The 16,385-nt window shown below is 48.4% G+C and overlaps 1 protein-coding gene across 11 annotated transcripts; it reads left to right on the top strand.

Annotated features, from left to right (window-relative positions):
- The first annotated feature begins 1,519 nt into the window (after positions 1 to 1,519).
- On the top strand, positions 1,520 to 14,990 carry LOC101837664 (dipeptidase 2). Of its 11 annotated transcripts, none has more exons than XM_040736628.1 (13): positions 7,949 to 8,084; positions 8,168 to 8,195; positions 8,452 to 8,545; positions 8,731 to 9,050; positions 9,644 to 9,770; positions 10,095 to 10,224; positions 10,310 to 10,451; positions 10,706 to 10,775; positions 10,886 to 11,062; positions 11,416 to 11,500; positions 12,986 to 13,061; positions 14,409 to 14,544; positions 14,642 to 14,990. In XM_040736628.1, exons 4-13 carry the CDS (start codon positions 8,776 to 8,778, stop codon positions 14,876 to 14,878), a joined length of 1,455 nt encoding a protein of 484 aa, XP_040592562.1. In that variant the 5' UTR covers positions 7,949 to 8,084; positions 8,168 to 8,195; positions 8,452 to 8,545; positions 8,731 to 8,775; the 3' UTR covers positions 14,879 to 14,990. The 11 variants fall into 11 exon arrangements, with proteins under 11 accessions (XP_040592571.1, XP_040592566.1, XP_040592561.1 ...); XM_040736630.1 differs by having other exon boundaries at positions 7,954 to 8,077; XM_040736637.1 differs by lacking the exons at positions 7,949 to 8,084; positions 8,168 to 8,195; positions 8,452 to 8,545 and adding exons at positions 1,520 to 1,586; positions 4,472 to 4,788 and having other exon boundaries at positions 8,773 to 9,050.
- The last annotated feature ends 1,395 nt before the right edge of the window (positions 14,991 to 16,385 follow it).

Below are 16,385 nucleotides of genomic sequence, written 5' to 3' on the forward strand. Positions count from 1 at the left end.
GGTCTCACTATGTAGCCTGCTGGCATGAAACTTGCTCTGTAGATCAGACGGGTCTGAAACTCAGAGCTCTTCCTGCCTCTGCCTCACAGATACTGGGATTAAAGCTGGGTGTGGTGGCATATGTGACTTATAGTTTTAGTAGTTTGGAAAGGGTCTTGCTATGTAATTACTAACCTTGAATTCAGACTGATCTTCCTACCTCAACCTTTCATTATTACTGCTACATTTATTGGAGGGGGCCCATGCCTGCTTCAGTCTTTTTTAAAAATTGAATAGTTTTTTTTTTTTTTTTTTTTTTTGGTTTTTGGAGATAGGGTTTCCCTGTGGCTTTGGAGGCTGTCCTGGAACTAGCTCTTGTAGACCAGGCTGGTCTTGAACTCACAGAGATCCCCCTGCCTCTGCCTCCTGAGTGCTGGAATTAAAGGCATGTGCCACCAACGCCCAGATTTATTTCTTGAGAGGAAACTATTCTTTCTTAAATATTTTTTTTTGTTTTTACGAGACAGGGTTTCTCTGTATTGTTTTGGAGGCTGTCATCCAGCCCAGCCTCGAACTCACAGAGATCCGCCTGCCTCTGCCTCCCGAGTGCTGGGATTAAAGGCGTGCGCCACTACCGCCCGGCTCTTAAATAATTTTTAAAGGTTTATTTTATGTCTATGATGCTCTATCTGCATGCACACCTGCATGCCAGAATGTGGTTGCTGGGAATTGAACTCAAGACCTCTGGAAAAGCATCCAGTGCTCCTAACTGCTGAGCCATCTCTCCAACTTCTTAGAGGTAACTATTCTTGATGACCTTTAACTTCTGATCCTGCTGCACCCACTCCCAAAAGCAGAAACTGCAAGAATTTGCCTTCTGGTTATGTGATGCAGGCTAGGTGAGCACTCTGAATATAGCTCTACACCCATAGCCTACTCCTTAACTTTTCTTGGGACCTCAACTGTAAAAGATAAAGGCTCTAAGAATGTATTCTTTGGACAGAACAAAGTCAACTAAAGCCTGTCTGCCTGGTTTTGTGTGGGGGGAGCACATTTTTATGTTTATGGATGCTTTGCCTACTTGTGTGTTTGAGGACTGAAATTATGCAGTACATTTGAAGGCCAGAAGGTGTTGGATCCCCTTGGAACTGGAGTTACAGACTGTTGTTAGTCACCTTGTGGATGCTGGGAGTTAAACCCAGGTCCTGTAGAGGAACAATCACTGCTCTTGTCTGACAAATCATCTCTCCAGCCCCTGACTTTTATTGTTGCTAACCAGTATGTCTTCTGCACGTGTCCAGATTTGACTTTTTTTTTTTAAGACCAGGGTTCCTCTTTGTCTTTGCCCTGCTCTTCTTAAAGCATTAAGGGCTGGGAGACTATCCCTCAAGTAAAAGTTTCCATATGTGACCAAAGTAGGTGGTGATGACATCACAGCCCTAAGTCTCCATGGCAATGTAACTATAGAAACTTGGATCCTTTGGGAAAACATTCCTATTTTTTCTGTACTAGTTAGTACAAGTCACAGACTGTATTGAGAATGACTGATCGAATCTTCTATATTAACTCTAACTTGTCCTCTATCCCCTGCGAAGGCTGTTATTCAGGTAAATCTAAACCAGGTGTCTGCACAAGAGCCTTTAGTATACATGTAACTTCACTTGGGACTGTATTTCTCTAAGGCTTGTCTATCAGAATTTTTTGTTTGTTTTTCGAGACAGGGTTTCTCTGTGTAGCTTTGGAGACTGTCCTGGCACTCGCTCTGTAGACCAGGCTGGTCTCAAACTCAGAGATCCGCCTGCCTCTGCCTCCCAAGTGCTGGGATTAAAGGCGTACGCCACCAACGCCCGGCCAGGCTCCCTGGTTGTTATCCAGTCTCTGTGAACCCCTATGGACCCTGGTTATTTGACTCTGGGCCAAATTTTCATGGTGTCTTTCACCCTCTGGCTCCTACAATCTTTCCTCTTCCTCTTCCTCAGGTTTCCCCAGCCCCACCTAATGTATCTGTTCCTATCCATTATTGGACAAAGCCTCCCTGGTGATGATTGTGCTATAAGTATAGCATAATATTATTAGGAATCACTTATCATTTCATTGAATTTCTGTTTTGCCAGTTGTGTTTGGTTCTATCCTAGGTCTCTGGACTATCCAGCTTCTGATTCCTGGCCATCCAGGCAGTGTCAGGCATGGGTACCCTCTTGCCCATGTGGGTCTCAAGTTGGACCAGTCATTGGTTGGCCACTCCCACAACTTCGGCACCACTTTTACCCCAGCACATCTTGCAGTCAGGAAAAATTGTGGTCAAAGGTTTTGTGGCTGGGTTGGTGTCCAACTCCTCCACTGGAGGCTTTGCCTGGTTACAGAAGATGGCTGGTTCAGACTCCATGTCCTCCATTACTAGGAGTCTTTGCTAGGGTCACCCTTGTAGATCCCAAGGAGTTTCTCCTGCCCAGCTATTGGCCATTCAGCCATTTATTAGACCAACGAGGTGTTTTAGAGAGCCTCACAGAGCTAAACAAATGCAGCATAAACAAAAGCAATACATCTTTACATTGCTGAACAAATATTCCACAACATAAACATATGTGACACATCTTTAATATTCTACAACCCCCCAAAGCTAGATACCCTGGAAGCTGAGTTGCAGGTGGTTGAGAGTCATGTGAGTGTTAGGAGTCTAACTCAGATCCTCTGCAAGAGCAGTATAAACCCTGAACCTCTGAACGATCTCTCCATTCCCAAGACTTTCCTGATTAGAATCAGAGTAAAACCAAGTGTCTTGGTACTGGAGCAATGGCTCAGTGCTTAGGAACACAAGTTGCCTCCCCTCCAAAAAAAATTTTGACAGGTGGTGATAGGGCACGCCTTTAATCCCAGCACTCCGGAGGCAGAGGCAGGCAGATCTCTGTGAGTTCGAGGCCAACTTGGTCTACAGATCGAGTTCTAGGACAGCTTCCAAAACAATACAGAGAAACCCTGTCTCAAAAAAACTAAAAAAAAATAATAAAATCCAGCAAGGTAGTGGTGGTGCATGCCTTTAATTCCAGTACTTGGAAGGCAAAAGCAAGCAGATCTGTGAATTTGAGACTAGCTTGGTCTACATAGTGAGTTCCTGAACAGTCAGCACTATACAGTGAGACCATGTCTCAAAACAAGCAAACAGAAAGCAAGTATGTTTCTTTGTCAAATGATAAACACAGCACCCTGGGGAAGAGCTAATAGAGGCTTCTGATAAACCCCCACATTCAGATCCAGGTACCTTTACCATGCTGTCACAGAAAACACTCTTATTGGCCACCCTCAAACCCATGCTAATATGGGGGAGAGGGTGTGGTCATAAAAATGGGAAGAAGAAAAAAGCTGCAGGTACCCCTGAAACTGAAGGTCTGGGGAAGGGGTGTCCCAGAAGTTGAATCAATATGAAAAGTGTCTTTGAGAGGAAACTTGTTGCCTGGAATTTGACCCTGGACCCCATAGTATTTGGCCATTAGGAAGCATTAGAACTTAACAGTGGATCAAGCCTGCATACCCAGTATGGGAGCCTAAGGCAGGGAGGTGGCTTGAGCCCAAGAGTTGCTGTCTAGTCTGGACAACATAGACTGTCTGAGGAAGGGGGTGAGGGCCTGGAGAGAGATGGCTTGATGATTGACAATACTTGTACATTTGTGAGGACCTGAGTTTGGGTCACAGTCAAAAAGCTGTGTATGGGCTCATGGCTCATGCATACCTGTAATGGAGGTGTGTGGAGTGTAAGAAATGAGAATTTTTGGGCCTTGCTGATTACCTGTCCAGGGGAGGAGGGGTGCAGAAAATAAGTCCCAGAAGGTCAAAGAAAGACCGCCTCAGAGAAATGAATAGAAGAGTGACAGGAAAGATCACTGAACACATTCCTGTGGCCTCTGAGCCTGCACATATACATACAAGTGGGTATATGGTACATTCGCACACACACACATACACATACACAGAAGGAGAGAGAGAGTTAGCTTAAGGCCAATTACAGTTATAGCTTTCACTAAGTTAAGATGATGTCTCCAGAAAAAATAGGGCTACAGTTCCGTGTGGTTTGAATGAGTGGATCCCAAGAGGAGCTGCCAACCAGGGTGGAGATCGCTGTTAATGAATTTATCTTACACTGTTTCCCCAGACATACTCATTAAAGCTCAGAAACCGCAGACCTTCAGAAATCCTCATTTGTGGGAGGAGAAACAGAGGAGGTCTCAACTGCAGCTAGCTTGAGGTTCTATCATTCTTTATGGAGATGGGCCACACATAGTGGCCTCCCACAGCTAAGCTGCCACTGGCTCCCCAGAAGACAAATGCTTTTTACAGAAGCACCCTTCAAGGGGACCCACAGCAGTGACAGGCAAGGCTGTGTCTGGGATGCCAAGCAGATAGGAGGGCTCCAGCCAGAAACAGAAAGAGGTGTGAGAGGAAGGGCTCTGCGGCACAGAGTACCGAGCAGAAGTGACTGTTGTGTTTTTCCCTGCAGCACCCGCGCCTCCCATGACTCCTCCTTCCCCTGGCTACTACCATGTCCTCTACAAAGAGCAGGCTCAGGCCCAGATGGCCTGGCATGGAGAGACATACTGCCTGATTGGAGGCTACCGTGTCTATGGGGACGCTCCACTGGCCACCCCTGCAAAGGCCGAGGAAGAGAAGCCAGCACCCAGGAGGGCTCCCAAGAGACAGAGAGTTCACGAAGAATCACACCAAGATCTAGGGTGTCCTAGCGCCAAAATTCCTCGTCTCAGAACGAAGCATGGTGGCAAAGGGCTGTCCCTCCCTGCAGAAGCATCCTGCTTGAGTGTCCCTGCCCAGAGGGCAGGCCGGTAGCAGCCTCAGGTGGCTGAGCCCTCTTCGTCAATGACCTCCACTGCCCAGCCTGTGCCCTCTCCAGTCAGGAATCCACTTGCATGCCAACTAGCCATGAGCAAGGAGCCTCAGAGAGGGGCAGCTGCTCTGAACAGCCCACCCTCCCTCGGTCCTCTAGAGTCTCTTCTTGGGCAGTTCAAAGCAACAGTCGGCTGGAGGAGACCAGTGCAGAGAGAGGATACAGAGGGGCCAAGCTGGGGCTCTCTCTGTGAGTAGACTTCTGCTCTGCATCATGCCAGGAGCCAGCAGCACAAGCCAGGAGCGGCTGCGCTTCCTAAAACTAGAAGAAACAAGCAGTAGTTAACCAAGGAGGCTCCTGCCTAAGGTCTCAGGAGGCAGACGAAGAGCCCAGGGAGACCTGCTAGCTGGGGCAGGAGCACTGTGGAAAGAGTTCAGCAACCGCCTCCCCACCCCATGCCTGAGGCTCACATGCTCCTTTAATTCCAGCCCATCATGGAAACAGGGAGGTCCCTTCTGGGTCAACAGAGTGATTTTCTCTGACAGTGTTTGACTTGAAGTCCAAGACCAAGCCTCAAGCCTTTCTGCTCCCTAAAGTGAATTCTTCACAGAGAACCTGGTTTCTAAAGTCTTGTGCCTTCAAGAATCTCTAAGGTAAACCTTCCTCCTGACTCCTACACTTGAAAATGAGAGATTTAAACAACAATACCAAATCAGCAAAAGTTTTAATGGTGAAGGCCTGGAAATACAGTTTTAAGAGCTTTTCCTATAGTCTGGGTGTAGTGGCACAGACTTTTTATTCCAGCACTTAAGAGGCAGGCAGGTCTCTGTGAGTTCCAGGCCAACCAGAGATACATAGTAAGACTCTCTTTCAAAAAAAACAAAAAAAGGTGGAGAGATGACTCAGTGGTTAAGAACACCGGCTGGTTTTCCAGAGGACCTGGGTTCAATTCCCAGCACCCACAAGGCAATTCACAACTGTCTGTAACTCCAGTTCTAAGGATCCAATACTCTCAGACATGCATACAGGCAAAACACCTGTGTACATAAAAATAAATAAAGAATACATTTTGCCGGGTGACAGTGGCTCAAGCCTTTAATCCCAGCAGGCAGATCTTTCTGAGTTCAAGGCCAGCCTGGTCTACAGATATAGTGCCAGAATAAGCTCCAAAGCTACTCAGAGAAACACTGTCTCAAAAAAAACAAAAAAGAAAAAGAAAGAGAAAGGAAGAAAAGAAGGAAGGAAGGAAGGAACCCCTTCTTACAACTGGCCACACTGGTACATGCCTGAAGCCCTAGCTAGTAAGAAGGCAGGGGAAGGAGCATTGTCTATGCAACAAGTTGAAGAACAGGATCAGGATGGGTAATACACAGCTTCCAGGTCTCTAAACAAACAAATTTTAAAAAGCTTTTCTGGCCGGGCGGTGGTGTAATTTCCTTTTCAATAAGCCAACACACTAATTCTCTCTAGTACTACAAACTAAGAGCTGGAAGGGTAGCTCAGCCATTAAAGGCTAGGCTCACAACCAAAAATATAAGAGCTACAAACTAAACCATGACAACCACATTCAATATACTGTATAACTTTTACACTAAAATTCAAATAATTATAGAAAGTATGAAGATTTGAGTATGAGAGTTTGGGACAATAAAGACATTTCATGAAGTCTGGTATATTGATACACACCTGTATCTCATTACTTGGGAGACTGAGGCAAGATAACTGCAGTGAATTTGCAAATCACCTCGGTTATATAGTAAACTCCATGCTAGCCTGGGCTACAGAGTGACACCCTGTCTCAAAAATAAAGAAAAAAAAAGGAAAAGAAAAAATTAGGGATAGCAGACTGTTCAGCAGGTAAAAGTGCCTGCCACCAAGCCTGGGTTTAATCCCCAGATCACACTTGCTGGAGGAAAGAACTGATGTCCACAAGGTGTCCTAGTGCCACAGCACGCACGCACGCACACACACACACAGTCATACGAAAATTTAATCTCAGAAAACCTATTAGGAGATTTTTAAAGACGCCTTTATAGAGTGGCTTGGTTTTTTTAAGGGTCCTGAATTTGTGAGATAAATATTTACATATGCATGAAATACACGTTTGTTATTTACTTTGTCTTTTATTTATTTTTTTATTCTTATCCCCAGTGCTGTTGCTCAAACTCAGGGCTTTGCAAATTCTAGGCAAGCCTTCTACGACTGAGCCAGAACCCAGTCCTATGGTTTGCTTTAAAATGGGGTCATAGCTGGAGAGATGGCTCAGAGGTTAGCAGCACTTGTTGCTCTTCCAGAGGACCATTGTTAGATTCTCAGCATCCACATGATGGCTCGCTCACAAGCATCTGTAGCTACAGTTCCAGGGGATCCAATGCCCTCTTCTGACCTCTGATGGCACCAGGCATGCATGTAGTAGACAGACACACACGCCAGAAAATATTCATACCCGCAATGAATGAAAAGAACCAACTCCTGACAGTTCTCTGATCTCCATACATGTACACAGGGAGAAGTAAGTACATAAATGAAAAATTTAAAACAATCTGTAGCAGAAGGTGGAGAAATAACCAAGTTGGTAAAGTGCAAGCATATGAACCTACGATCGGTCCCCACTTCTCAGGTAAGAAGTCAGGCACATCGCTGTAATGCCAGCCTTGTGGAGGGCCGGATGGAGGCCGGAAGATGCCTGGGGTAGCCGAAATGGTGAGCTTCCTATCCAGTGAGGGACCCTGTCTCAAAAAACAAGATGGAGACTGACTGAGGAGGACACCTTGGAGTCCTTTTTCTGTTTTTGAGATTTTATTCTATTTTGGGGGTATGGATATTTTGTCTGGGAATCAAAGAGCAGCCAGTGCTCTTAACCACCAAGCTACATGCTGTCTCTTCAAACCCCCTTTATTTGTATCCCTCATACTCTCAACTTCCTGGGGCTTACTAGGAATGGAGCGAACATGAAGTTTACCCTCAAAACCACAACTGTGACATGGAGACCAACAAATCTAAAAGTTTCTCTTCCCTTTTGCCACCTGGCTGCGTGAAAGGGTGGCAGTGGGGGAGGGGAGAGGAAGGGAGCGGGCAGCTGGGGTGTTCCTGGAGGAAACGGTGAGGGCTAGGAACAGGGTGGGGCCTGAAAGCAGGGGAACTGAGCCCTTGAGGTTTCTGGCAGGGCTCAGGCCACAAGAGCCACAGATAAGGTGTGTGAAGCCACTAGACACAAGTGCCAGGCCTGAGGACTCAGGCTTCTGCCTCGGCTTCCACACTGAGGTAGGAGGTCAGTCTGCAGCCCCGGGAAGAAGGTGCTGGGATGGGGCTCTGCTGGCCTGGAAAGCATTTCATTTCCTTCCATTTCCCTAGCCGATTTACTTTGCTCCTGTGCTACTGAGTAAGTATTCCCCCGTAGTGGCTCGCTCAGTTCTCAACCCAGGTGGTCAGCCCGAGGAAGAGAGCAGTCGTCACCTTGAATGGTGACAGAATGGGCTTAGGGTATGGAGGTGTGTGTTCTGAGTAGTTCCCAGTTGCTGGCTGGAGGGCAGTGTCACAGGTCCGAGAAGGCTGCGGGTAGTCGGGGACATGATGCGGGCTGCAAAGGGCTCACTTTCACTGTGTGAAAGAAGCACCACGGGTCCACTTTCTTCTAGATAAATTCCTAGACGCCGCCAGGAAGCCACCGGGATTGGCTCCCTGGGAACAGTAAACAGGGCGTGGGGCAAAGGACTCCGAGACAGGAGCTGAGTGAGTGCTGCAGGCGGAACTGCCCTTAGAGACTGGGCTAGCAGGGCTGTGGGTCCCCCTGGCGGCTGTGCTGCTCCGCTTTGCTGTCTGGAATCTGTTGACCTCAAATCCCTTCTCACCAGAGCAGGTCTCCTCATGGCTTGACTTGAGAGCCCAGATTATATCGTACCTTCTGTCCCTCTCAGGTTTTTGTGACCTTCATCAGTGCTCGCTTGCCCCGCCCTGAGAAGATGCGACTCACGGGCCTACTCGAGGGTCACGGGATGCCTAGCCCAGTGCTCTCAGTGTTGCTGTTGGTGCTACTGCTGTTAGGGCCTTCAGGGCCTCTTACGTGGACCCAGACCAAACCAGGCGTCTTTGGTGCTTCCACGGCACCAAGCAACCCCCGAGCCCTCACCAGGCCCGATGGCACCTCCAGCATCCCAACCACTGCCGGCAACCCCAATTTCCTAGACCTGCGAGATCGCGCGAGAGCCCTGATGCAAGACTTCCTGCTTGTAGATGGGTGAATATAAAATGGCTTGGGGATGAAGTCAGAATGAAACTGGGCTGAGCATACTCGTGAGCTGGAGAGGGTTCTGAGCCTGTGGGACTAACAAAGTCCTCCCTCTCCTACTACCCACCTCTAGATGCTGTCTCATATCAGTCGGTGGCCCTTCTCTATCACTCAGCCCTCTGGTGGGGACCCCCAGCCTAGTCCATGTGTTATGTGATCCTATGAGAGTCTGTTAAAGGGTCTCCAGAATTTATTTAGGGCATCTCAGTATTGTCTGGGTAACAATGTGGGTTAGGAATAGCTGTCAGAATTATTTTTTCTAGACCTGGAAACCAAAGAAGGAGAGCCATATGTCCTTGGAGGGAGGGAGGGAGGGAGGGAGGAGGAGGAGGGAGGAGGGAGGAGGAGGGAGGGAGGGAGGGAGGGAGGGAGGGAATCCCTCTCTGTCTCTATCCCAGGCTGCTGTGGAACTAACACAGAATTTTAGACTGACCTGGAATTTTAAAATGATGCTCTTGCCTTAGCCTTCTGAGTGCTGGGATTACAGCAGAACCACTCCACCAATTTTGTTTGATGTAATGTCTTTCTTGACTCTGCTGCAGCCACAACGACCTGCCTCTTGTTCTGAGGCAATCTTACCTGAATGGGCTACAGGACGCCAACCTGAGAAACTTCACCTATGGCCATACCAACCTGAATAGGCTTAGAGATGGCTTCGTGGGAGCCCAGGTAACACACACACACACACACACACACACACACACACACACACACACACACACCAGCATGGCTGCTGGGGAAGGTTGGAGAAATTGGGGCCCCAGAAGTGACAAGTTAGTCATATGGGAACTCAGTTACTGTAGTGCCGTAAAAGAAAGTCATGGTGTGATGCTGTGGCGAGAGAGGCGTCAGGAGTGAGCCAGCAGGCGGGCTGGAAAGTACCACAGAGTGAGCAGTGCACTCGCTGCATGTGGTCTCCAGACCCACGAGTCTGTCAGCTGTAAAGGCCCAGGTAGTTCCCCTTCACAACCCAATCCCTGGCTTTGCCTCCAGTTCTGGTCGGCTTATGTACCGTGTCAGACCCAGGACCGGGATGCCTTGCGCCTCACCCTGGAGCAGATCGACCTCATTCACAGTATGTGTGCCTCTTACCCTGAGCTGGAGCTTGTGACCTCGGTTAAAGGTGAGTGGGCTTCCTCAAGGTATTGGGGACTGGGTGAAGCGACTGCTCTAGCTCCTGAAAATAATCACCTGACTTATGCCTTCAGCTCTGAACAGCACCCGGAAGCTGGCCTGCCTCATTGGTGTGGAGGGTGGCCACTCACTAGATAACAGCCTCTCTGTGCTTCGAAGTTTCTACCAGCTGGGGGTGCGCTACCTGACGCTCACACACACCTGCAACACACCCTGGTGAGCACGGTGCAGATCGTGTGAGCCAACTGAGGCAGAAATCTGCCCTTGCGGACATTCACCAAGATTTACCCTTATCGTCTGGGACTCACATACAGGGACTGGTATTTGGGTTTTTATGAAGCAAGACTAGGATCCCTCCAGTTGCGGGACACAGTCCAACCTGGGTTTTTGGATTAGCTCTGTGGGTTTGCAGGGATGAAGAGTTTGGAAGGGCACGCCCACCAGTTAGTTACCCCTTGCCTGTCCTGCAGGGCAGAGAGCTCATCTAAGGACGTGCACTCATTCTACAGCAGTGTCAAAGGACTGACCAGCTTTGGTGAAGTAAGGACTGAGTGATACTCCAGGCCACACAAACCACACGCGCCTTTTCTGAATGATTAATGCACGCATATGCATATCCCTGAAACCCTCCTCCTAACCTGCCCTCACAGAAGGTGGTGGCAGAAATGAATCGCTTGGGTATGATGGTTGATTTGTCCCATGTCTCGGACGCGACTGCACAGCGGGCCTTGGAAGTGTCCCAGGCACCTGTGATCTTCTCCCACTCAGCTGCCAGGGGTGTGTGCAGAAATGCTCGGAATCTTCCTGATGACATCCTATGGCTTCTGGTGAGAAACTATGTAGCCCTGGAACCTAAATCAAGAAATTCAAACCAGGAGGCCTTGAACTTGAAATTTTATCCCCTCCAGCCCCCAGACTGAGCACTCTCTGTCCCACAAAAACTATAGTCCATTGCCCCTAAACTCTGGGCCTGGGGTGGGGAGGTTGTTGCAGATAAATATTCCCATATCCCTCAAATTTAGGGCCAAGATATCACCTACATCAGAGTCAAGCCTTCCTCATTGACACAAGTCAGAGAGATGAAGTTCCCCTCTGGCCCCCAAAGCTTTCTCACAGGGGTAGGTAGGCACATAACCATGCTGGGGAGCCAAGCTGAGTATCCTTTTGTCCATCCTTACAGAAGAAGAATGGTGGCATCGTGATGGTGACATTCTCTGTAGGGGTGCTGCAGTGCAACCCATTAGCCAATGTGTCCACTGTGGCAGGTGAGTCTCCCAAAACCTGCCTCACAATATGTTTTTTTTCCTTTTCTTCCTTTCTTTTTTTAAACCCCCAAAGAATGTTTATTGGAGTTTGAAAGAACAGTATAACAGGAAAATCAGGTTGTAAACATCAGCATCTTCAGTGAGGAGGGAAGGCAAGAGGTGGGTAGACAAAAGGAAAGGAAAGGAAAAAGTTGTACTTTCTGAGGTAAATCCCTGAAAGGGTCCACGCTTAGCAATGAAGATTTGGAAACAGTTCCCTCCTCGGCTTTCTGAACAGTATTGAGTTTGACCTGAAGACTCCAGGGTGTCCACACAGCCTTAACAGTTTAGACAAAAATGCTACAATGGGAGCTTAGGCTGTACTTCCGTTTGTAGAGTACTTGCCTCCTGTGAAGACCTGGATTAACGCTCCTTCAAATCAAGTTCTACCTTGAACCAGAGTCAAAGAATCCAAACCGCCTTGTTAGGGGTCCTGGGGTCAGTTCTGGAGCGGTGTGCCAACTGTCTGCTTCTGCATGGGCTGCAAAAGCACCCTGCCCCTGCCTCTGCCTTCAGTCTTATCCAAAGGAGGCCCTGTCAGGTTTTCCAGACTGGAATCAGAGATGAATTAGGTTGGGTATGACTTAAGTCGGTGGCCCTCCAAATGCTTTCGTTCCAACCTGAAGTCTAGTCTAGAGCAGCTTGTGTTAGTTCAAGTGGCAGGTATGTGGAGTACTAGCTACAATAAGAGAAATCTGTTTTGGGTCACAGACGCCATCTTCTAGTAATTCACCAAAATGACAAGGGGAAAAAAAGGAAAGGTACCCTCTATAATTTCTCCAGTCTATTTATTTGTTTGTTTTGATTTTTATTAGTAATTTATTTTATATGTATGGGTGTTTTGCCTGCATGTATGTCTGTGAGACCCATACATGCCTGTGCCCACAGGGCACCAGATCTCCTGGTACTGAAAACATAGATGACCTTGTGGGTGCTAGAAATTGAATCCAACTTGGGTCCTCTGGAAGAGCCAGCACTGTTTTTAACCACTGAGCCATCTCTCCAGCTCTCTCTAGGCCTTTAAAGAAATATAGAGTTGTTGCTTTGATCACATACACACAAATCTGAAAGAAGGGTGATGTTGTAGACATCAAGGAGATGGGCCCTGTTCAAAAAGGAATGCCTCCTAAATGTTACCTTGGAGAACAGTATCACTCAGCATGCCGTTGACTTGCATGCCGTTGACTTTGTCATAAACAAGCAAGGGAAGGGCAAGATTCTTGCCAAGAAAGCGTTCAGACTGAGCATATTAAACTCTCTAAGAGCCAAAATGGCTTCCTGAACCAGGTGAACTGAGTGGAAAGGAGCCCAAACGACTGGATCCTGACGTTCAAAAAGGAGTAAAAGCCCCAGACTGTAATGGAAGGAGGAATGGGATCCGCCAAGCCTAGTTCCAGGGCCACTCCTGCCCTGAAAACCCACTCTGCTCACTGTCCACCTCCCCAGATCACTTTGACCATATCAAAGCAGTCATTGGATCCGAGTTCATCGGGATTGGTGGGGATTATGACGGCACTGCACAGTGAGTACTTCTCTGTGGCTGCTCTGAAGCTGCTGTCGCCACATCTAGGCCCTTGAGAACCTCAGGCCTTGCCCACTTAACGGCTCCCCAGCTCCAGGGTCCATTTCCTGTGCTCTCCTGTGTGTCTTCAGCACAGGCCCCCCACTAAGGAACGCCGAGAAAGCTCCTGGGCAGCACCTGCACCCGTTGCAGACCCGCTCTCTCTGAGCTGTCAGCAGGGTCTGCTGTGGGCTGACTGTTTTCTCTGCCAGTTTTTGTTGTTTTTGTTTGGAGACAGGGTTTCTCTGTGTAGCCCTGGCTGTCCTGAAACTCAGTCTGTAGACTAGGCTGGCCTTGAACTCAGAGATCTCCTTGCCTGCTGAGTTAAAGGAGTGTGTGGCCACTGCCCGGCTTCTCTGCCAGTTCTGAGGAAACTTCTTGCCTCTTTTCCTACCCTCCCTTCCTTTTGTTTGTTGTTCCTATTTTGGACACAGTGTGTCACTATGAATCCCAGGCTGGCCTCAAACTGCTTTATTCCTTTTAAAAAAATATTATTTGGGAAGTGGGGTGTACATGCTGTGCACGCTATGGCACACATGTGGCAGGTGAGTGGGCGGGGTGTGCATGCTATGACATGCATGTGGCAGGTAAGTGGGCGGGGTGGGCATGCTATGACATGCATGTAGCAGGTGAGTGGGAGGGGTGTGGGACTACGGCACACATGTGGCAGGAGTCACTCTTTTCCTCTACCATGTGGATTCCAGAGACTGAACTCAGGTTGTCGGGTCTTTAGTCACTGAACCAATTTGCTGGCCCCTGCTCTTGTTTCTTTAGCATTTTTTTTTTTTTTTTGCTTTTCAACTTCAGAACCTTCCTGAAGTTAATCAAGCCACCCCTGAGCAACAGCCTTCCTAAGAGAGGGAATATTTGCATCATTAGCAGACATAGGTCTTGTCTTGTTTGATTTTTGTTTGAGACCGGATTTCACTATGTAGCCCTGACTGGCCTGAAGCCTGCCTCTGGCTTCTGAGTGCTGGAATTAAAGGTGTGCGCCACCACCTGCCTGCTGGAAGGCGTGGTCTTAAAGTACCATTCAGTGAGTTTTAGCAAATATTCAAGGAAGGGGCTAGGAGTGGTAGGGTATTTGCTTATCTACGAGGCCTAAGGGTTTATTTCTAGCACTGCATATTTTAAAGAGGGTTTGAGACGTCCTCTGAAGGGTTAGGACTGAAGCAAACAATCTACTTACTCCTTCCTAGTCTCCATCCCCACATATGGCCATCCCTGAGGATGCACTTCAGACAGAGGTGAGGTTTTGAGTGGGATTAGGACACCAGATCTGAGGCTCACCTGCTGGTGACTACACAGGTTCCCTCAGGGACTGGAGGACGTGTCTACATACCCAGTGCTCATAGAGGAGTTGCTGAGACGGGGCTGGAGTGAGCAGGAGCTGCAAGGTGTCCTTCGAGGAAACCTGCTGCGGGTCTTCGGACAGGTGGAACGGGTATGTCGAGATGGCAAAAGGCAGTGCATGGGGTCTGAACGGGCGCTTCAGTAACAGGAGACCTAGAAGAGTTGCTGACGACTACTGTCACCTCCAGGTACGGGAGAAAAACAGATGGCAAAGTCCCCTGGAGGACATGATTCCAGAGGAGCAGCTGGACAGTGTTTGTCACTCAGTCCTGCCTCGTCAGAAACAGAATCAAGAAAAGAACCGATCAGAGATCAGAACACATCATAAACTCAAGTTATCATCCAAGTGGTCACACTCAAAATCTTCTCCCCACGTAGTGCTAAGCCTCACCATTGTTGCAGTATATTTAGGCCTTATTGTTTGACTTTGATGATCCATGCAGTCCTCCCAGATATCATTCTTGTACCCTTGAACCCAGCTCCACTTGTGCAGGGGTGAACATTTCCTGAAATAAATGTTTTTAATGTAGAAACAGATGTAAGTGTCCTTCTCTGTGAGTTTGAGACCAGCCTAGTCTACAGAGTTCCAAGACAGGCTACAAAGCTTCAGAGAAACCCTACCTGGAAAAACAAAAGCAAAAATTAAAAAAAGGTAAATAGCCAGTCAGTGGTGTCATGCGTCTTTAATCCCAGCACTTGGGAGGCAGAGACAGTTGGAGCTCTATGAGTTCAAAGCTAGCCTGGTCTACATAGCAAGTTCTGGAATAGCCAGGGCTACACAGAGAAACCCTGTCTCAAAAAACCAAAAATAATACTGGTGTTGTAGCTTATCTGAGGTAGAAGGGTTGACAAAAGTTCAAGGCCAACCTGATCATACAGTGAGTTTCAAGTCAGTTAACTACAGTGTAAGATCTTGGGATAGAGGGGGGAAGAAGCCAGCCAGCAATGGAAAATATGATAAATTCTGATTTGGGCTTAAAGGAACTATATAAACATAAAATAATGTGATGTGCTGGAGGGGGTAGAGGTCAAAGGTCAACCTCATATTGATTTAGGAACCAGTGACCATTTTTGTGAGACAGGAACCCCCAGGTAGCATAGACTGGCTGAGCAGGGATTCTCAGGCAGAGCTGGGATGACCAACACCAACACTCACAGCGTTTTGTTTTAATTATGGGTTCTAGAGGTTGGATTTAGGTGCTCATGCTTGCACCTCAAGTACGTTACCAACTGAACTAGCCAAAATAATGTGAATTTCAATGCACTTACTTTTAGTGGACAACCACGGGCCCATCTGGTGCTGCTTGGTTCAGGTGGATGGAGGACACCCATGGGCCCTGGATAGGTAAAGGACACCCAGGCAGGAAGAGGACACTTGAGATGCCCCTGGCCACAGCCATATGGTATGAGCCAGGTGTGAGAGAGACACCTGGAAGAGCTGGCCCCATCCCTGGCCAACATACAGTGGTGTGGGCAAGGGAGAGCTAGCCACACCCCTCATCACCCCACTCCACGACTGGGCAGCAAGGGAGAGCTAGCCACACCCCTCATCACCCCACTCCACGACTGGGCAGCAAGGGAGAGCTGACCCTGGAAGTGTGGATGCAGGAGGGCTGGCCTTTCACATGGTCAAGGTTGCATGGGAGAGCTGGCTTTGCCCCTTGCCAGCTGCGGCACTCAGGAGAGTGGGTCCTGCATCTCACCTGGGTATTATGGTAGAGTTGGCCCTGGTGGTGGGGGCATGGGAGACCAGGCCCGAGTGCATGAGTGGGAGAGCCGACCCCACTCCTTACCAGGGCAGTGCTGGAGAGCTGGTGATGAGAGGGGGAGAGAGCTGGTCCTGCCTCTAGTCAGCTACCACAGACAAGAGAGCTGGCTCCACCCCTCACCTGGGCAAAGCAAGAAAACTGGCCGTGAAGGTTTGGACATCAG

Source organism: Mesocricetus auratus, unplaced genomic scaffold (genome assembly GCF_017639785.1).
Source record: "Mesocricetus auratus isolate SY011 unplaced genomic scaffold, BCM_Maur_2.0 Super-Scaffold_100062, whole genome shotgun sequence".
Classification (NCBI taxonomy): domain Eukaryota; kingdom Metazoa; phylum Chordata; class Mammalia; order Rodentia; family Cricetidae; genus Mesocricetus; species Mesocricetus auratus.

Bases quoted from the DNA above. Each gene is read 5' to 3' on its own strand.
- LOC101837664 (XM_040736637.1), top strand. From the start codon at position 1,520: ATGACTGATCGAATCTTCTATATTAACTCTAACTTGTCCTCTATCCCC. The intron at 4,789-8,772 runs GTCCCTGCCCAG...CCCCGCCCTGAG, and splicing joins CAGAAGCATCCTGCTTGAGT to AAGATGCGACTCACGGGCCT. The intron at 10,776-10,885 runs GTAAGGACTGAG...CTGCCCTCACAG, and splicing joins GACTGACCAGCTTTGGTGAA to AAGGTGGTGGCAGAAATGAA.